Genomic DNA, 20,684 nt, shown 5'->3' with positions numbered 1-20,684 from the left:
CTAAGACAAAGCCTAGATCCTCAGGATACATTCACACCATGGGCGAGGCCAGGATCAAACCTAGGAGGGGGACAGAACCACATACAGCACACCTCGGCTGCTGCAGAACCTCATACTGTACACCCCTACACTTGAAAATAAAGCCTGCACCTTAAGTAGATGTGGTGATGAATGCAGTGTATTTATTCCAACTATCAATTGATGTTGATGTGTTACTCAAGACAAGCAATGCCTGTCCTGGGTATCCTTTTGGGCAGCTATGAGGTGTACTTGACTGGTGCTAAAAAAAAAAAAAAAAAAGTGTTAGTCTGTGTGCTACCTGGCTTTCATTCTTCTTGGTACAGATAAGATCTGGATAAACAGATATGGATAGAGCAGATTTCTAATCTGCTTTTGCAATTGAAAACCTTATTTATGAGCTCAAAAACCTTTCAGGTGATGCGTTTTTTTAAAAATCTGATCTGCTTTTGCAGCTGAAAAACGTATCCTCAAAAAAACGCTGTGTGTGAATGTAGCCTTAGATCAGGACTAGAACAGGCATTTATAGGACATTTCATAACTTTCCCAAATTCCAATGAAAAAATATTCTGCACATTCTGCATTGAACTACTGTACCCAATTTATTATATATTTTAGGAGCCGGAGTCGGTCCATTTTATACCGAATTCCGACTCCACAGCCCTGCTTGGCACCTGTCCACACTGCCAAAAGTACCAATACCTTGTTTAAAAACACTATCCCTGTGCTTGATTGGCCAGCAAACTCGCCTGACCTTAACCCCATAGATTCTCTATGGGGTATTGTCAAGAAGAAGATGAGATACCAGACCCAACAATGCAGACGAGCTGAAGGCCGCTATCAAAGCAACCTGGGCTTCCATAACACTTCAGCAGTGCCACAGGCTGATTGCCTCCATGCCACGCTGCATTGATGCAGTAATTGATGCAAAAGGAGTCCTGTCCAAGTAATGAGTGCATTTACAGAACATACATTTCAGATCCAACATTTTGGATTTTAAAATCATTTTTCAAGCTGGTGTTATAAAGTAATCTAATATACTGAGATAATGACTTTTGGGTTTTCATTAGCTGTAAGCCATAATCATCAACATTAACAGAAATAAACACTTGAAATAGATCACTCTGTCTGTAATGACTCTATATAATGAGTTTCACTTTTTGTATTGAAGAACTGAAATACATTTTTTTGATGTTCTAATTTTGTGAGATGCACCTGTATGTGTCAGAAGAAGTCTACAAAGCTGATCACACATAGAAATAAGTGGCCATTACCAAATAAAACCTGTGCGGCCAGTATTAATTGTATATTGGCTTTCTGAAAAGCTTGTAGTGAACATGAAATCTAATGATACCATGGGTATTTAAGTACAATTATAAGTGAAGTTCAGCCATGAATGTTTCAACAAAACACCAGATCATCATTTATTGAACAGTCGCATTTAATATGTCAGTCTATTCGGACTGAAATCCATTATTTCCCATTTAATTGTCCCATGACATTATGTAGAGGAATTCCATTAAGTGAGAAAAGGAATCGCATTAAATTCTGACAGGTGACCGTAAGAAGGAATTGATTTTTCAGGAAAGGAATCATTTTTCATGAATAATACACATACAAAGCACCCTGAGAACGCCAGAACCTGTTTAAGCACTTATTCATTATCACCGTTATTAGGTTATGAAAAGAGTTACGGTAGTTTTCTCACTGCTGCAATCAGGGCTGTGGAGTCGGTAAGCCAAACCTGCGACTCCGACTCCTCAATTTCCCTTACACCAACTCTGACTCTACGACTCCAACTCCCACATATATTGCTTATATTTAAGTGAAAAATATATTGTAGTACAATGTGAACATCAGACATTTAATCATTTTTATGATACAATAATCAAGATATTTAGATAGAACATAATATCTATTTATTGGAATACAACTTTAGAACACAAAACTGTAATAAATTGTAAATATGTAATACACTAATATCAAATATATATATATATATATATATATATATATATATATATATATATATATATATATATACACACTATGTAATAAACTATGTAAGTGGCAAAAAACAGTTTTCAACAAAAACATACTAAATAACATTTGTGCAGTCTATGAATTTGTTCTAAGAAATAGAATTGCCTCCATCAGATCCTCCTCAAATCTGCCCTAATAATTTTAAGGCTAGAGAACTACCTCTCTACACTAACTTGGGTTGGAGGCAAAGCCGTAACCACATGGGCAACATCTCTAACAATTTCCGGGTTTTGATGAACGGTTGAATTTTTCTTTGAGAGCAAGTGAAACATTTTGCTGAAATATGGTCAATCTGCTTGCTATAGGAGACGGAGTGAAATCTTTTCCTTGCGGCAACGCTTTGCCTGCTCCATGACATCCAAATACTTGTCAAAGTCAAACTCCTCATCTGATGAGGATGAATATATGGCAGCAGTAGCACTGTCAGGACCCGAGTCCTCTTGCGCCTCGCAGTCCTCCTGTAGGCCACTCATCCTAACTGCTACCTCAGTCAAAGCTTCTTTTCCTTTAGTAAGCTCTTGCTCATCCAGACACATACAATGACTTGAGTCCACATAAACAGCTGCCAGAAAAATTTTATTTTCCAATAGCTGTGTCTGTTTCATTGAAGCAGAAATGCCATCTGCGATTAAACCTCCTATTTGGGACAGGCAAAATAGCAAGTTCTTCCACTCCCTTATGAAAATGCCAGGAGTTAAATCCTCAGCTTGTAATTTTATAGTCACGGTAAATGGGTGATTAAGCAATTCCTTCAATTCAGCTACCTGTGTCCATTGACCTTCATTTAGGGTTACCTGAGGGTTCGCCTTATCTATAAGAAACGGTTTTAGTTCAAGCAATCGCTCAATCATTAAATAAGTGTTGCCAAACCGAGTAGCTTGATCAACAATTGCCCCTTTCCCAGCACGTCTCTTCAAGATGGAGTCAATTTTAGGGGTTCTAGCGGCAATAACCAATTTCCTCACTTTTCCAATCAGATTTCCAGCATGTCCCTCTTGCAGACTATCATTGCCAGCTGCAGCGTTTGCACAACTTTTTCACTTTTGGAGCTTGGGGCCCAGGAATCGGATCCTGTGCAGGGCAGGCACCCCTCCCCTTCCTCTCTGGTGAAGACTGCAGAAGACAGGACAGAGGGGAGATTGCCCCCTGCAGTCTGGAGCCGGTGCAGGACGGAAGCACTGCAGCATACATGTGAGTTTTGATAGGTGCATGCTCTTGCCTTTAGGGGGGGCAGCTGCCCCTCGCTGGCTACGGCCATGATTCACACACAGCGTTTTTGCGGATCCGTTTTTTTTTTGCAGTAAAATGCAGTGACTCTGGGCATCCCAGCAAAGTCAATGGGTTTCAAGATATGACATTCAGACACATTGTTTTGTGAGGATCTGTTTTTGGGCTGAATGAGCATGTCAAGTTGTGTGGTGTTTTTCTAATCTGCTTTTGCTATTGAAAACATTATCTATGAGCTCAAAAACCTTTCAGGTGATGTGGGTTTTTTAAAAAGCTGATCTGCTTTTGCAGCTGAAAAACGTATCCTGAAAAAACGCAGCAAAAACGCTGTGTGTGAATGTAGCCTTAGATCAGGAATAGAACAGCCATTTATAGGACATTTCATAACTTTCCCAAATTCCTATGAAAAAATATTCAGCACATTCTGCATTGAACTACTGTACCCAATTTATTATATATTTTAGGAGTCGGTCCATTTTATACCGACTCCGACTCCACAGCCCTGGCTGTAATATCTCCACCACCGCATACAAGTCCAGAGATCCAGCAAGCTGGACATATTGTACTTCATGTTGGTGGTAAAATTTCATTCATATAGCTTGCGTTTATTCGCAATTTTCCAACTTTGAATTGTTATGCTGTTAAATCACAGAGATATGGCACACAAAAAGCTTAATAAGTAACATCTCCCACATGTTTACTTCAGCACAATTTTGGAACCAATTTTTTTTTTTTGTTAGGAAGTTATAAGAATTAAAAGTTGACCAGCGATTTCTCATTTTTACAACACTTTTTTTTTTAGGTACCACATCACCTTTGAAGTCACTTTGAGGGGTCTATAAGATAGAAAATACCCAAAAGTGACACCATTCTAAAAACTGCACCCCTCAAGGTGCTCAAAACCACATTCAAGAAGTTTATTAACCCTTCAGGTGCTTCACAGGAATTTTTTGAATGTTTAAAAAAAAAATGAACATTTAACTTTTTTTCACAAAAAAATTACTTCAGGTCCAATTTTTTTATTTTACCAATGGTAACAGGAGACATTGGACTGCAAAAGTTATTGTGCAATTTGTCCTGAGTACGCTGATACCTGATAATGTGGGTGGGAACCACTGTTTCGGCACATGGCAGAGATCGGAAGGGAAGGAGCGTCGTTTGACTTTTTCAACGCAAAATTGGCTGGAATTGAGATTGGACGCCATGTCACGTTTGCAGAGCCCCTGATGTGCCTAAACAGTGGAAACCCCACACAAGTGACCCCATTTTGGAAACTAGACCCCCCCAAGGAACTTATCTAGATATGTGGTGAGAACTTTGAACCCCCCAAGGGCTTAACAAAAGTTTATAACGCACAGCCGTACAATTAAAGAATCATATTTTTTTCTACAAAAATGAGCTTTTCACCCCAATGTTTTCCCAAGGGTAACAGGACCCCAAAAGTTATTGTGTAATTTGTCCTGAGTACGCTGATACCCCATATATGGGGGTATACGACTATTTGGGTGCATGGAAGAGCTCGGAAGGGAAGTAGCGCCAATTGACTTTTTTGGCTGGAATTGAGATCGGACACCATGCCACGTTTCCAAAGTCCCTGATGTGCCTAAACAGTGGAAACCCCCCACAAATGGAAACTAGACCCTCCAAGGAACTTATCTAGATGTGTGGTGAGCACTTTGAACCCCCAAGTGATTCACAGAAGTTTATAACGTAGAGCCATAAAAATAAGATCATATATTTTTTTTTCCACAAAAATATTTTTGCCCACAATTTTTTTTATTTTCCCAAGGGTAACAGGAGAAATTGGACCCCAATAGTTGTTTTGCAATTTGTCCTGAGTAGGCTGATACCCCATATGTGGGGTAAACCACTCTTTGGGCGCATGGCAGAGCTTGGAAGGGAAGGAGCACCGTTTGACTTTTTCAATGCAGAATTGGCTGGAATTGAAATCAAACGCCATGCTGCGTTTGGAGTGCCCCTGATGTGCATAAACAGTGGAAACTTACCAATTCTAACTCTAACCCTAACCCCAACACACCCCTAACCCTAATGGGAAAATGGAAATAAATACTTTTTTTTTTTTCATTTTATTATTTTTCCCCAACTAAGGGGGTGATAAAAGAGGGGTTTGATTTACTATTTTTAGCAGGTTTTTATGTTTGGCAGCTGTCGCCAGCTAAAAGACTCTTTTTATTGTAAAAATAGTTTTTGCATCATCACCTTTTGAGAGCTATAATTTTTCCATATTTTGACCCACCGAGACATGTGAGGTCTTATTTTTTGCGGGACAAGTTGACGTTTTTATTGGTACCATATTCGGGCACGTGACCTTTTATGATCGCTTTTTATTCTGATTTTTGTGACGCAGAATGAACAAAAAACAGCATTTCATAAATTTCTTTTGGGGGGTGCGTTTACACTATTCCGCGTGCAGTAAAATTGATAAATAAGTTTTATTCTTCGGGTCAGAATGATTACAGCGATACATCATTTGTCTTTTTATGTTTTGGCGGTTTTATGCAATGAAAACCATTTTATATTAAATAATTATTTTTGCATTGCTTTATTCTGCCAGCTATAACTTTATTTTTTCGCTGATGATGCTGTATGGCAGCTTGATGTTTGCGGGACAAGATGACGTTTTCAGCGGTACCATGTTTATTTATATCGGTCTTTTTGATCGCGCGTTATTGCAGTTTTTGTTCGGCGGTATGATGATAAAGCATTGTTTTTTGCTTTTTTATTTTTTAAGGGGTTCACTAAAGGGGTTAACTAATGGAACAGTTTTATAGGGCAGGTCGTTATGGACGCAGCGATACTAAATGTGTACTTTTATTGTTTGTTTGTTTTTTGTTTGTTTTTTTATTACCAAAGAATGAATTTATTAGGGAATATATATTTTAATTTAGGGATTTTTTTTATAAATTATTTTTACACGTATTCTTTTATTTTATTGTGTCAGATCACTAATCTGACTCTGCATAGCGCTGTGTCAGATCAGCGATCTGACAGGCGCTGCTGCAGGCTTCCTCAGCCCTGCTCTCAGCAGGCACTGACGTAGCCGTCTCCCTGCAGGCCCTCGAAGGCCCCCGCAGCCAACTTGGATCCGGGGGCCTGCAGGGAAGAAGACCCTCGGAGCAGCGCAGCACATCGTGCTGCTGCGGGGGTCTCTGGGAAGCACGCAGGGAGCCCCCTCCATGCCCGATGCTTCCCTAATCCCCCAGTACACTGCGATCATGTTTGATCGCAGTGTGCCAGGGGTTACTGTGCAGGGGGCGGTCCGTGACCGCCCCTGACACATAGTGTCGGGTGTCAACTGTGATAATCAGCTGACACCCAGCCGCGATCAGTGGTGCTCCCCCTGGGGGCGCTGCTGATGTACTATCCCGTACCCGGTCAGAAGGGCCTGGGTACTGTGGACGGGATAGTACGTTTGATGTCAGAAAGGGGTTAAAAACTTCCATTTAAATAGGTCGTCACAATAGGACAGTATTCAGATGTTAACTCATTTTGACTTGAACTTTTGTTAATCGCAACATAGTGTTATGATTAAGATTGTTCAAGTGAAAAAGCATCAACATCTGAATACTGTCCTATTGTGACGACCCTTTTAAATGGAAGTTTAATATAGTAAAAAAAAAAATCTTTTACCGGGGATGTCAGTTTTCCTTTTCAAATTTGAAGGTTATGTGCCATGTTTCAGGTATACCTGTAGTCTGTGCATTATTGATCTTTGTAACACAATTATTAATGAAGTGTATGTTCACATGTTTTTGCTGTAGTTTTATAATGCAAATTTTCAGCTGTGTTTTATAGTACCAGCAAAGTATGAGTTTTCAGAAACCTCATGCACCCAGCTTGATTTTTTTGTACTCCGTATTTTGTGCAAAACCTTTGGTTTTGCAGAATGGAGCATGGTCAAAAAAAAAAAAACACCGAAAGGACGCAGGTATCAGATTTTGCTTCATTTTTGTGCCAAAACCTGATGAAATTAGAATCAGATTTTTTTTCTTTGCACTTAACATGCACAAGAGACACATGTAGCACAGCAGAAGCACAGCAAGAAAAACTGAGGAAAACCTGCTTTTTATTCTGCAGTTTCTTTAATGCCAAGAGAGCAGGTTTTGCTTGAGGAAAAAAACGCTGAAAACCGCCCACTGTGAACATAGCCTTACATGTGAAAAGAGTCAGCGTATGGATGAGCTGTCATAGGGCCCCGTCACACATACCGACTCACCAGCGATCCCGACAACGATATCAACGTGTCAGGATCGCTAGAGAGTCGCTACATGATCGCTGGTGAGCTGTCAAACAGACAGCTTCACCGACGATCAGGACCAGCGACACCGAGCGCGTGGCGTCGCTGTGTACTTTAGTTACCAGCGTGCTGATGCAGGGAGCTGGTATCTAAGGGGCGTGTGTCACTTCGAAACCCGATGTGTACCTTGGTTACCAGCTCCCTGCATCAGCGCGCTGGTAACTAAAGTGCACAGAGGGTTTCTAGGCGCTGCACACCCCTTAGAAACCCTGCGTTTACCCTAGCTACCAGCTCCTGGTAGCTGGTCTCCCGCCTGTCACACGCAGCAGTGCGTGCTGGCCAGCGGGAGACCAGTGATCCCAAAAATGTCCAGGGCTTTCCACAGCGATCAGTGATACCCGGCAGGGGGGCCGGTCGTTGATAGGTGTCACACACAGTAATCTCGCTGGTGAAATCGCTGTTGCGTCACAAAACTATGTGTGACGAGGGCTTTATGCCTGTACTCTGCATGGTCAATCTCCAAGCACTTACCAGGTCCCAGTGAAACACCTCGACTCCGAGTCCAGGGCACCCCTGTGCTGGACTGCATTGATGGATGCTAAGATGCAGTGTGATAACTTTTCTCCATACAATGCTACTTGTGGAAGGACAAGTTACTGCAGTTCACCTATTGAAATGAAAAGGTGTCCAAGAACCCCCAGCAATAAATGCTGCACAGGATGGACTTTTTATATAGCTAATACAGGGCATAGTGATCAGGGCAGTATGTTTAAGGAAAAGTGTGACTAAACAGTTGTGTTAATAGGCTTTTGCTATGTAATCTGAGAGCAGCATGATGTAGGGGCAAAGACCCTGATTCCAGCAATGTGTCACTTACTGAGATGTGTATTGTAGTTTCAATAAAGTCAGTTTGTCACTAGAGGACTAGTTGTCCAGTGCCATGTAGTCCTCCTGCTCTGTGTAACTCTGCCCTCACCACCTCTGCTGCCCGGGCAGTGTTTCAGTCACTGCTGTGTGTATATTGTGCAGAGGCAGGAACCTCCCCACCCCCCGCGCACTGACCGACTGACAGCCATCCCTAATGCTGAGCTGCTGATAGTGTGGGCGACGCAGTTAGTCGCCACTCATTATACACAGAGCATTGATTGAAACCGGGAGGCTGCCCGGTCCAGAACACCATTAAACTGGAGATCAACCCCAAATCTGCTGGTTAGGCCTCTTTCACACTTCCGTTTTTTTGGTCAGTTACAATTCGTGAAAAATGCAAAAGACGGGTCCGTTTCCGTTGTGACACCAACGTATGCCACCGGACCGTTGTTTTGACGGATCCGCTGAAGTCGGAAATTTAAAGGAACTGCAGCAGAGAGAAAATATTCTGCCGCCAGAATGGGAGTTAGGGTTAAATTTCCGGCAAGGAAATTCTTCCGGGCATGCTCAGTGTAAAAATGCGGATCCGTGCAGACAAAAAAAGTTTCATTGTCTGTCCACTCAAGTCAGCGGACGCCAAAATTTTGGCGGATCCGTCAAAAAAATGGATCCAACAGATGACCATCCGTCAAAATCTGCCGCTAACGCAAGTCAATGTGAAAAAAAACGGATCTGCCAAAAAGAATGGCGGATCCGTTTTTTTTTTTTTTTTTTTTTTGCAAAACGGCGGATTTTGACTGATGGAAACAAACGGAAATGTGAAACAGGCCTTAGTAATAGTGTCTTTTTCAGGTGAACAGTTCAGACACTGGACCCAGGTCTCTATGCAAAAATGCTCCTGTGCCTTAATAGTCCAATTTTACAGAAACAATAACCAGGCCGTTCGGAGGTGTGTGCTCTGTGTATAGCCAACATATGTGGGCACAAGAGAAGAAAATTCACTCAATTATGATTTCTCTTTAGAAAGGTGATTATTTTTTTTCCATACCCAAATCTATGTGTGTAAGAGTATGTATAACATTATGTCACTACGTCTGTGGACAAGACCAGGTTTTTGATCCTGTATTTCTTCTGCGTCTTGTGCCTTTAATTATCTTTACAGGACGAGACATGTGGTTACCATAGTAGCAGCCTCCATTTTATAAAGGTGTCAGAGAGGGTGAGTGTCAAAGGAACCATCACAGGCAGGGAAGGTGGGAGAGACTGTGGCTGATCTGTCTGTAATGAACACGACACTGATAAGATGTTGTAATATTGACCCGCAGATGACAAGAGAAATGAAATTGTACATAGTGTGTATAGAGTATACATAACATGACATAACATATAACACTGCATATAACAGTCAGATATTACACCACATATAATAGCCATATATAACATATAATGTGGTGTTATCTGTGCAGGCTCGGACTGGCCCATAGGGTAACAGGGGAATCCCCCAGTGGGCCCCTGTGCAGATCTTGGCCCCCAGCCCCACTGTATGGCCAGTACTTGGCATAATTCTCTTCATACACACTGTACAGAAAACCATAACCTCCCAGACAATGATCAGAGAGGGACTGTTTTCCTTCACCGTAAATCTCACTTTTAAGAGGAGCCCACAAGTTCTCAATAGGGTTTAGGTCCGATGAGGAAGGGGCCGTGCACTATTCTTTCACCTTTTAGGCCATGTTCACACATTCAGTATCTGGGCAGAATTTACCTCAATATTTGTAATCTAAAATTAGAAGTGGGTGAAAAACACAGAAGTGGTGACGTGTTTCTATTATACTTCTCTTGTTCATCTCCTGGTTTTGGATTACAAATACGGAGGTATTTGTCACAAGTCACTTCTCAATGTAAGTCTATGAAGGCAAGGTTGGATATTGAGAGCTTGTGTGACCATTAGTTCCGACTTCAGTCAAGTTAGAAGCTGTTACAGGATGGCGGGACCTGTGTGGTGCCGGGTTTGAGCAGTAGACGGCAAGTATACTACTAGGGGTGGGAACATGGATTAGCAATACCACTCAAGCACTGAACTTAAATAATAAAAAAAAACATAGGTAGTGATGAGCGAACACTAAAATGCTTGAGTGCTTGTTGCTCAAATCGAGTTGGTGGGATGCTCAGGCGGCCTTGACTCAAGTGTCGAGTATAATTGGAAGTCAATGGGAAACTCAAGCATTTTCCACGAAGCCCCAAAGGGGGCAGGACAATTGCTGAAATGGCTGGAAACAGCAATCAAATGGAACGGGAACACCCGTGGGGAAGAAGCCTGGACGCATCTCTTGACTCCCAGGTCACTGCTGGTCACTAAAACATTTTACAAAAAAATTACATGGGTTCCCCCTAATTTTTGATAACCAGCCAAGATAAAGCACACAGCTGGAGGCTGATATTATCAGGCTGGGAAGGGCCATGGTTATTTATCCTTTCCCAGCCTAAAAATACCAGCCCTCAGCCTCTGCAGAATTGGCGCTTTGCCCAGCTCTTCCCGATTGTTTGGTGAAGTGACAATCTGGGTAATATTTTTTGGGCTTGATGTCATCTGACACTATACAAGCAGACATCAATCCCAAAAAAAATATTACCTTGATTGCCACCGCACCAGGGCAATCGGAAAATGCCAGAACTGGCGCATCTAATGTGATTTGCCAATTCTGGGGTAGCTGCGGGTTGCTATTTTTAGGTTGCCAAAAACCAGTGATCTTTCCAACCTGATATCAGCCCCCAGCTGTCTGCTTAAGCCCTTTCCGCCATCAGGTGTAATAGTACATCCCTTTGATGTGGGCTCCGGCGGTGAGCCCACATCTTTTCCGGCACATGGCAGCTGTTTAGAACAGCTGCCATGTGCCTGGAATAGCCGCGGGTGGAATCGCAATCCTCCCGTGGCTATTAACCGTTAAATGCCGCTGTCAAACTCTGATAGCGGCATTTAACATGCGCTTCTGGCAATCGCTCCAGAAATCCGCCCACCGGTAACCCCCGTCATGTGATCGCAGGTCACCGGTGGGTTGGCATGACAACCAGAGGTCTCCTGGAGACCTCTATGGTTGTCACTGCCAGCTTGCTGTGCGCGGCACCCTGTGGTCGGCGCTCATGGCAAATGAGTAATTCAAGTACATATAGGCGAGATCTGATCATCGCCTATATGTAGCAGAGCCGATCGAGTTATGGCAGCTTCTATTGAAGCATGCCAAAAGTAAAAAAAAAAAAAAAAAGTTTTTAAAAATATGAACGTTCAAATCACCCCCCTTTCACCTCATTCAAAATAAAACAATTTAAAAAAAAAAAAGACATACACATATTTGGTATCGCTGAATATACAATCGCCCAATCAATAAAAACAAGGATTAACCTGATTGCTAAACGGCATAGCGAGGGGGGAAAAAATCAAAACGTTAGAATCACGTTTTTTTGTTTGACGCGATATTGCTTTAAAATGCAATAACGGACGATATAAAAATCATATCTGCACAAAAATGGTATCATTAAAAACGTCAGCTCGGTACGCAAAAAAATGAGCCTATATCACGATTTTATTTATTTTTTTTTAACAAAGTTTGGCCCTTTTCTTTTTTTCACGACTTGGATACAGAACCTAGACATGTTTGGTGTCTGTGAACTCATAATGACCTGGAGAATCATAATGGCAGGTCAGCTTTAGCATTTAATGAACCTAGTAAAAAAGCAAAACAAAAAAGTGGGATTGCACTTTTTTTTTTTTTTTTTTTGCAGTTTCACCTCACTTGGAATATTTTTCCCATTTTCAAGTACATGATATGGTAAAACCAATGGTGTCAATCAATAGTACAACTCGTCCTGCAAAAAACAAGCCCTCACATGGCCATATAGAGAGAACAATAAAAAAGATATGGCTCTGGGAAGAAGGGGAGCGAAAAACAGAAACTTAAAAATGAAAATACCTTTGGGGTTAAGGACTTAAACTTGATTGGTAATCAAAAATAGGGAACACCCCATGTCTTTTTTTTTTTTTTTTTTTTATAGGTTTAAAAAGTTAAACACCCTTAAGTGCCATATGAAAGGCACTAAAGAGTGCAACTTTATAATGTTTAGGAGCGTTGAGAAGGGCCGACATTAATCTAAGCTCTCCCTCCTACAGTATCTCTCCCTGGACTTCTTCCAGAGGACAGTGTGCCGAGCATCGCGTCCTATATAAGATCCATTGGCGCGATGTGGCCAGCCAATCACAGTAATGCCAGTGGCCAACAAGGCTACTGCATTAAAGTATATGGCGGGCAATCCCTGCATGTTTATTGGCTGGCTGACCGCCGCAAAACATGCAGGGAGGGGTGTCGAGCATGGCGCTTGAGCACCCACAATAGTAATCGAGTAACGAAAGTGCCTGAGCATCCCGATGCTCGCTCATCACTAACTGGGGTGATTCTTTAAGGCCTTTACTGGCAGCCAAGCAGTGGAGAGTTTGATGCTGCTATGGAGCATTGTTTGGCATAAAAATCTAGGTTTTCTCGAAAGATGCAGATTTTTTCCTCTACTGCTGTTTAAAGGGAATCTGTCACCCTTTTTTTTTTTTTCGAATAGGAGCTGCTGGCACCGACATCAGGGGCTTATCTACAGCATTCTATAATGCTGTAGATAAGCCCCCGATGTAACCTGAAAGAGAAGAAAAAGGAGTTAGATTATACTCACCGGGGGGGGGGGGGGGGGGGCGGTCCAGTCTTGATCCGATGGGTGTTGCAGACAGTCCGGCGCCTCCCATCTTCATACGATGCCGTCCTCTTCTTTTCTTCCTGTAGTGGCTCCTGTGCAGGCGCACTGCTCTGCCCTATTGAGGGCAGCGCAGAATACTGCAGTGCGCAGGCGCCGGACCTCTCCTGGTGCCTGCGCACTGCAGGACTTGACTCTGCCCTCAATAGGGCAGTGCAGTGCACCTGCGCAGGAGCCACTACAGGAAGAAAAGAAGAGGACGGCATCGTATGAAGATGGGAAGCACCAGACCGGATGCCGGGGTGAGTATAATATAACTCGTTTTTCTTCTCCATCAGTTTACATCGAGGGCTTATCTACTGCATTACAGAATGCTGTAGATAAGCCCCTGATGTCGGTGCCGGTAGCTGATAGGGCTAAAATGGGGTGACAGATTCCCTTTAAAGAAATTTTCTGTTAAACACTGACAGTAGGTTTGGGAGTTGATTTTGAGTCCATCTTCAACCTAAAAATGTCCAACTAGCTCAACTTTAATAATAGCATAGCAATACCCCACCTCTAACTTGCTGGCACCTGAGTTGAAGTGGAGGTCTGTGCCTGGTATGGATCCAGCCATTTGATCCGTCAAGAGTCACTCTCGTTTCATCAGTCTATAAAACCGTTCAAAAATCTGCCTTTCGATATTTCTTGGCCTATTCTTTACATTTCCCGTTCTGACTTGCTCAGTGGTGGTCGAGTTTCAGCCTTCCTCATCTTGGCCATGTTTCTGAGCACTGAACATATTGTACTTATGGTGACAAACCGTCTGTTTTCTCTATAGGGAGTCCAGCTGTGTCTGACAGCCGGCTCACTGTTCCTGCAGCTGCAACATGGCGTGCAGCAGCTCTGCTATGCAGCCACCTTTTAGCCTGTCACTGCAGAGTAGAACGTGGACAGCACATCAATAATATTGATTTTCAGACCGAAAAATTTGGCCGCCAAATGTTTTACTTAGTTGCCATAATTGTAAAAATCTTTTTTGTTTGATTTTTTTTTTTTTTTTTTGTATCCTTGAAGCACAGAATGTTTAAAGGGAATTTGTCAGTAGGATTAACCCTCCTAAGATGCGAATAAGGACACAAGAAGCTGAACAAAATGATACCCATAGATCTGTGATCTGATGTCTTATTCCAGAGAAATCCACATTTTTCTTAATATGTAAATGAGCTCTTCAAGACTGTGGGCCGGACCCTGATCTGTGTGAGAATCTGCCTCCAGAGATTATTGTAAATTAAAGGGGGAGTTACCAGTGTGAGTCATGTAATGACTGGCTGTCTGCTCTACATGTCTCACCCTAATAATGCCTCCTTGTATTTAAGATGCGCTCTGGAGCCTGATTCTCAGTGAGATCTGTCACGGCCCACTTAACAGATGATATCCATACTAAGAAAAACGTGCATTTCTCTGGTATAAGAATATCATTTTATTCAGCTTCCTACGACCTACATAAGATGCCTTAGGAGGGTGGATCTCGCTGACCATTTCCTTTTTAATAAATTTTCCGAACAGAAATGTCCTTATGAAGATCCAAGCAGCAGCATAGTGTGTAATGTTGCATACCTAATTTTATTTTATTATTTTTTTTCAGTGATTTCTATTTATACACAGTTTGTGCAATTCATAGAAACGGGCACAAGACAAAACAAAGATGTCTGCACGAGGGGGGAAGAAGAAAACCACCAAACTGTCCCGCTCCTCCAAGGCTGGAGTCATCTTTCCAGTTGGTAGGATGATGCGTTACTTAAGAAGAGGCACACATAAGTACAGGATAGGCATGGGCGCCCCTGTGTATATGGCTGCTGTCATAGAGTATTTGGCTGGTAAGTAACGATAGGTATTCTTTACTCTTCAACTAAAAGTAGATCTGCATGTAACTCCATACTGGAAGTCTGAAGCGGGCCATACATGTTTTATATTTTGAAATATTGCAAGAGTAGCCCAGCCGCCGACAATGTATTGCTAGCTATTGCAGATGAGAATTTCAAGGGAAACAATGGATTTTCAAAATAACCATTTTTCGGAAACAATTGTGCAGTGTTTGGGCTCCGTCTGTGCAGGCAGGGCTGCTGGCACCATATGTTTTATACACAGACTATAGCATAACCCATTCAAGCACAGTATATAGTCAAGCCTGCACAACAAAAGCAGTAGATCAGGAAGGAAGGAAGAGTGCAGTTCACAATGCACAGACTTGACCAGGAGCAAGACCCAATCAGAAAACTTCTGAAATGGAACTTTAGAAAGGCCACTTGTGGTTATGAGAAAACCTCTTTAATATGCAAAACAAGTCTGATCAGTACAAATCATACCACAGAGACTCCACTCATCCTCCTGTAAACGTGCCCGGGGCGCTAGCCGTAGCAGAGTGTCATGTATCTGACACCTCGGGGTGTTACAGAAAACAGGGGGGTCTGCTTCCAGCATGTGTGTTGCTGTTGCCACGGACACTTCCCGACCCCTCTGGCTCACCACGCTTATTGTTGCTGTGATCCCTCGCTACCCTGCAAACGGGAAACTACCACAGTCCATAAAAACAAGTTCAACTTTACTGTCAGCTTCATTTATCAAGAAATCACAGCAGGAGATGCAGACGTCGTCCTTTGGGTTACAGTACTGTGGCATGTCTTCAACATGTCTTCTGCGGCACAGTTGGAGAAACTCCTCCCTAGCAGAGTTAGGGATTTTCAAGCTTCCTAGCCAGCTGTGACACTTTACCTTCTCCTGCCTGTTTCACACGTCAGTCAAAATCCGCCAGTTTTAGAAAAAAAAACGGATCCGCCCCTTTTTTGGCAGATCCATTTTTTTCCCCCATAGACTTGCATTAGCGGCGGATTTTGACTGATGGTCGTCCGTTGCATCCGTTTTTGGACGGATCCGTTTGAATTGTAGCGGTTCCTGAGTGGAGCAGACGGACTTTGAAACTTTTTTTGTAGCGACGGTCCGCTTTTTGCAAGTGCGCATGGCCGGAAGATTTTCTCAGAGAAGCATTTTAACCCTGAAATCGTTCTGGCAGCGGCGTAAAAAGTCTCTCTCTCTCCCTCTCTCTATCCATTTGTAATAAACAAAAATATAAAAACTAATTTCTGAAACTTGCCCTTGTATGTTGCTTAAATCAAGCTAAAGTAAATGCTAGTTGCATGTGTGGTCATTTTTTTTGGCTAAATGTTTGTATGACTATTGCTACATTAGTTATTAATATGATGGACGGTAATGTGTATAAACTGCTGTTTTCTCCACTCACAGCTGAAATCCTGGAGCTGGCAGGGAATGCCGCCAGAGACAATAAGAAAGGAAGAATTACTCCACGGCACATTCTGTTAGCAGTTGCCAATGATGAAGAACTTAATCAGGTACATGTAGAATTTTTCCTTCTATATAGGATGGAATTAAACCCATGGAATTTGTTGTACTGAAAGCAGTTTACCTCGTGGCTAGTGTCCATTGGATGGTGGCCCAAGTCAGTACTGATCTCTTAGGGACTTATGGAAACAGTCGAGTTCATCAATGCATCTGTTTTATCCCTCATAGATACGTATGTGGCCAGATCTTTGCTGGAAACAGGAAAAGGCGACAACCTTTAGCTTTGTTGGTATCAGCAATTTAAGCATTAGATTGATGTAATATAAATGGTGAATAGAAAATATGCGATTTTTGATGCTTTTTTTTTGTTTGTTTTTAAGTCAAGGCCGGAACTGTATACAGAAAGGATTAAAATCTGAACTTAACCCTCTTATTTGGATCCATTTTTTTGCTTTTTCTTGAAAAACTGCATTAAACTGTAGCAGGATTTTTCCCTTTAAGTTATGACAGATTTAGTTTACTATTGGAGACAAATAATTTTATGCTGTGTCTGGGGCTGCAGACAGTAGATCATCCTGGCGCGCCAGCTACAATTAGCGTAAGTTCACACTAGGCATTTTTTCTGCAGCAAAACCTGATCTCTGGGCAGGAAAGAAGCTGTGGAATAAAGCATGTTTTCCTTGGTACTTCTTGCGTTTTTGCAGTGTTTTTTTGCGTTTTTTTTCCGGCGGGTTTGGCATGCTAGATTTGTCTCTTGTGCATGCTGATCAAGTTTAGTGTTGGAAAAAAAAAGTCCTATTCTATAGAATCAGGTTTTGGCACAAAAAACGCAGCAAAACCTGATACCTGCGTTTTTTCACCACCCATTCAAGTCAATGGCTGAAAACCGCAGAAAGAAGTGACATGCTCCATTGTGCAAAAAACCATGCAGAGCACCAATTCTTGATGACAAAAAAAAATCAAGCTGTGAGCATGAGATTCCTGAAATCATAGACTTTGCTGGTACTGTAAAACGCAGCTGAAAATTAGCATAAAAAGCAGCAAAAACGCCTAGTGTCAACTTAGCCTTAAAAGTATTTTCTTACACATTCATGCTTTAGTTCGTTTCACCCATTCTGATCCCAAAGCTTTATATTTTATATATTTCTCTTGTTGTAGTTACTCCGAGGGGTGACCATTGCAAGTGGAGGGGTCCTTCCAAGAATTCACCCTGAACTCTTGGCTAAAAAACGCGGTTCCCGTGGCAAAGAGACTATCCTTTCTCAGCCTGTAGAGAAAAAAAAGAAAAAGGGTGGCAAGGCATTGGGCAAAGTGACGAAGAAGGCCAAAGCTGGGAAGAGCAAAGTACTCAGAAAGGTGAGCATCATTACCTGGGGCTATGGCCTGTCCGTACTATGGCGCTCGGGTTATGCGCAGCAGTTGCTCTGCTATTTCAGACTCTTGTATTTTATTCATTGTATGGTTTCATATTAATTATGAGTCCCAAAGCACAAGTGGGTGCCCCAGGAGAGGGTTCCCCCCAACTAAACTACTAATAAGATGGCTTAACAGGTAGTAAGCAAATATTTCTAACCAGATCAACTGTGAAAAGGTAAGTACAATTAATAGATGTATCAAATGTGGGGGGATCCATTTTTTTTCCTAACCAGATTAAATATCTAAAATTTTCCTCTTCTCACTATGGCCACCAGAGCACATGCAGTACAGTGGCTTGTGAAAGTATTCACCCCCTCTTAGTTTTTTTAGCCATTTTGTTATTATAACTTGTGTTTAAATATTTTTGTAATCTAATTTGTGTTTGATGCATCAGCCCCAAATAGTCTAAGTTGGTGAAGTGAGAAAATACAGGCAAAAATTAAAGTTATGAGATCAAATAACAGGCAGCACAAACATGTTCCTCATTATAGAGACAGAGAGAAAGAGACAAACTGTGCTTCGGGGCGGCCTGTGGGCAGGTCTTTCCTTGGTTTCTCTGGCTTAGAGCAGGAAGTTCAGACTGCCTACAGTCCAGCCCAGAAGCCCGGGCATATTATTAACTGAAAACTTCTAACACTGATTACACAAGAACTACAAGATGGATTTCATCACCCAAGGTACCACGTTAATCAGTGTAACAACACCAACCTAACAATGCCTGCAGTTTACTTAGAAAAATCCGGATGACAGGTTCACTTTAATATTAAATGTCTCTCTTTAAAGAAATAGTCTAGTGACTTTTGTAATATAAAAGTCACCATCATCCCCTCTCTAGTCTCTCTTAACGCCTTTATTACCTACTTCTGGTTTGATGACATTTTGTTTGTAATTGCCCAGTGCATGCTGGAATACTCTTAACAAGATATCATCAGGGGGCAAAGGCTTCGGTCACTGCCACAGTCTCTGCCCCCTCCCTGAAACCAAGCATCATCACTGACTTATGTTTCAGGGGCTGGGCTAGTCCCTAGTGCAATCATATAATCCCTTTAAAAACATGAAACTTTAATAAATTGAGGTAAAAAAACACCCCCCTAGTGCAATAACGCAATTAACAAACTCTATACAATAATAACCTACGATAGCCCTACACTAGCCTGCTATTCCTTCGTGACAGTGGAGGTTGCAACCCTAAAAGATACAATTTGGCGCCCAGTTTCTGTGGTCTATTAATACCCAAAAAGACAAGACTTGCTACTATCTATTGGCTATACAAGAGGTTTCTCTATGTTTACATGTAATAGCCTAGCCTGTCTTTTATATATTGTCCATTAATAGCCTGTGTATTATATTAAGCACGCTCTTTCGTCTCTTTTTACTTATTGTTTTCCCACCTGTAGTTTATAAGGGTCATTTAGGGTGAGTCTGGGACAGCCACCGCGGAGTGGGGGCGCCAAATCGTATCTTTCAGGGTTGCAACCTCCACAGTCACGAAAGGATAGCAGGCTAGTATAGGACTATCGTAGGTTATTATTGTATAGAGTTTAATTGTGTTACTGCACTAGGGGGGTGTTTTTTACCTCAATTTATTAAAGTTTCATGTTTTTAAAGGGATTATATGATTGCACTTTGGATATTTCTTCCCTGGTCCTGTGGACATTTTTTTGATTAGCTGGGCTAGACCCTACTCTACTGAGCATGTGTCTGTTCTCAATTTCAGTGTGCGCTTAGTACTAGCTCCCTTGTCACTGTGTGATATTCTTTTCAGTGCACTGTGACCGTGTACTTCCTCTCTGACTCTGATGATAAATTACAAGAGAGCGCACTGTCAGTATGAATTGTAAAGATAGAACCCAACAAGCGGAGACCAGTCCCACCCCCGAAACAGATCTCACTCTCTGTGGCGGGGTGATCTTTGTTCTCCTTTGCTTACTACATCAGAGCCATGAAGTACCGCGCTGTCTATGTGCATTTAAAAGGATACAGCACCGTGACAAGCGAGCTTGTACTGAGCACACATAAGAATTGACAACCGACACATGCTCAATAGAGCAAGGACTAGCTCAGCCCCTGATGGGGCTTCATTTCAGGGTGGGGACAGAGGATGCGGCAGAGACCGCAAACCTTGCCCCTTGATGACATCTCGTTTGGGAATCCCCAGGGCATTCTGGGATACTCAAACAAAATGTCATCAGACTTGAATTAGGTAAAAAAATAAATAGGTAGAGTGGGAAGGATAAGAACTTATTACTTAAAGTATATTTGAAAAGCTGGTAGATATATTAAAGCAATATACATTCAGGATTTTCAATGTTCATTATAATTATTTATGAAGCATGGTGAATGTCATAAAAACAAACTTGAAAAATGACGACAGATTGCTGTTTATTGGTTCACAAAAGAACAATAGAATTGTTCAAAAATAGTAAAACTTAAAACCATAGAAATTTAGTATTGACATAATCGTACTCACACACAGAATGTAATAAGACTTTATTTGTGAAGTACATGAATAGTGTAAAATGTTAAAACACCCAAAAAAACAGCACCATAAATTATATGTACCCAAAAATGAATGTGACTGATGAATACAACTCATGCAGCAAATAGCAAGCCCTCATACAGCGACATCGGAGAAAAGAACAAAAATTATGGAAATGAAGAAACCGAAACCGAAGTTTGATGAGTAAAGCCAAAAGTTTAATGGATAGGGAATAATTTTCAAACTTCAGAATACCCTTAAAGATTTGTTGCGTGTATCTATGAACCATTTATAGCTGTTGCACAC

The 20,684-nt window shown here is 41.8% G+C and overlaps 1 protein-coding gene across 1 annotated transcript in view; it reads left to right on the top strand.

The window, feature by feature from the left end:
* MACROH2A2 (macroH2A.2 histone) overlaps positions 1-20,684 on the top strand; it is a 64,185-nt gene that overhangs the window by 28,230 nt on the left and 15,271 nt on the right. Inside the window, exons 2-4 of the mRNA XM_073574851.1 lie at positions 14,772-15,003; positions 16,427-16,533; positions 17,642-17,839. Of these exons, the coding sequence (XP_073430952.1) occupies positions 14,832-15,003; positions 16,427-16,533; positions 17,642-17,839 (477 nt within the window). The 5' untranslated portion in view covers positions 14,772-14,831. The remainder of the gene's footprint in view (positions 1-14,771; positions 15,004-16,426; positions 16,534-17,641; positions 17,840-20,684) is intronic.

This window comes from Dendrobates tinctorius, unplaced genomic scaffold, assembly GCF_039654945.1.
Source record: "Dendrobates tinctorius isolate UK_male_01 unplaced genomic scaffold, ASM3965494v1 ptg000040l, whole genome shotgun sequence".
Taxonomy (NCBI): Eukaryota; Metazoa; Chordata; class Amphibia; order Anura; family Dendrobatidae; genus Dendrobates; species Dendrobates tinctorius.
This window is presented reverse-complemented; position numbering and strand designations above follow the sequence as displayed.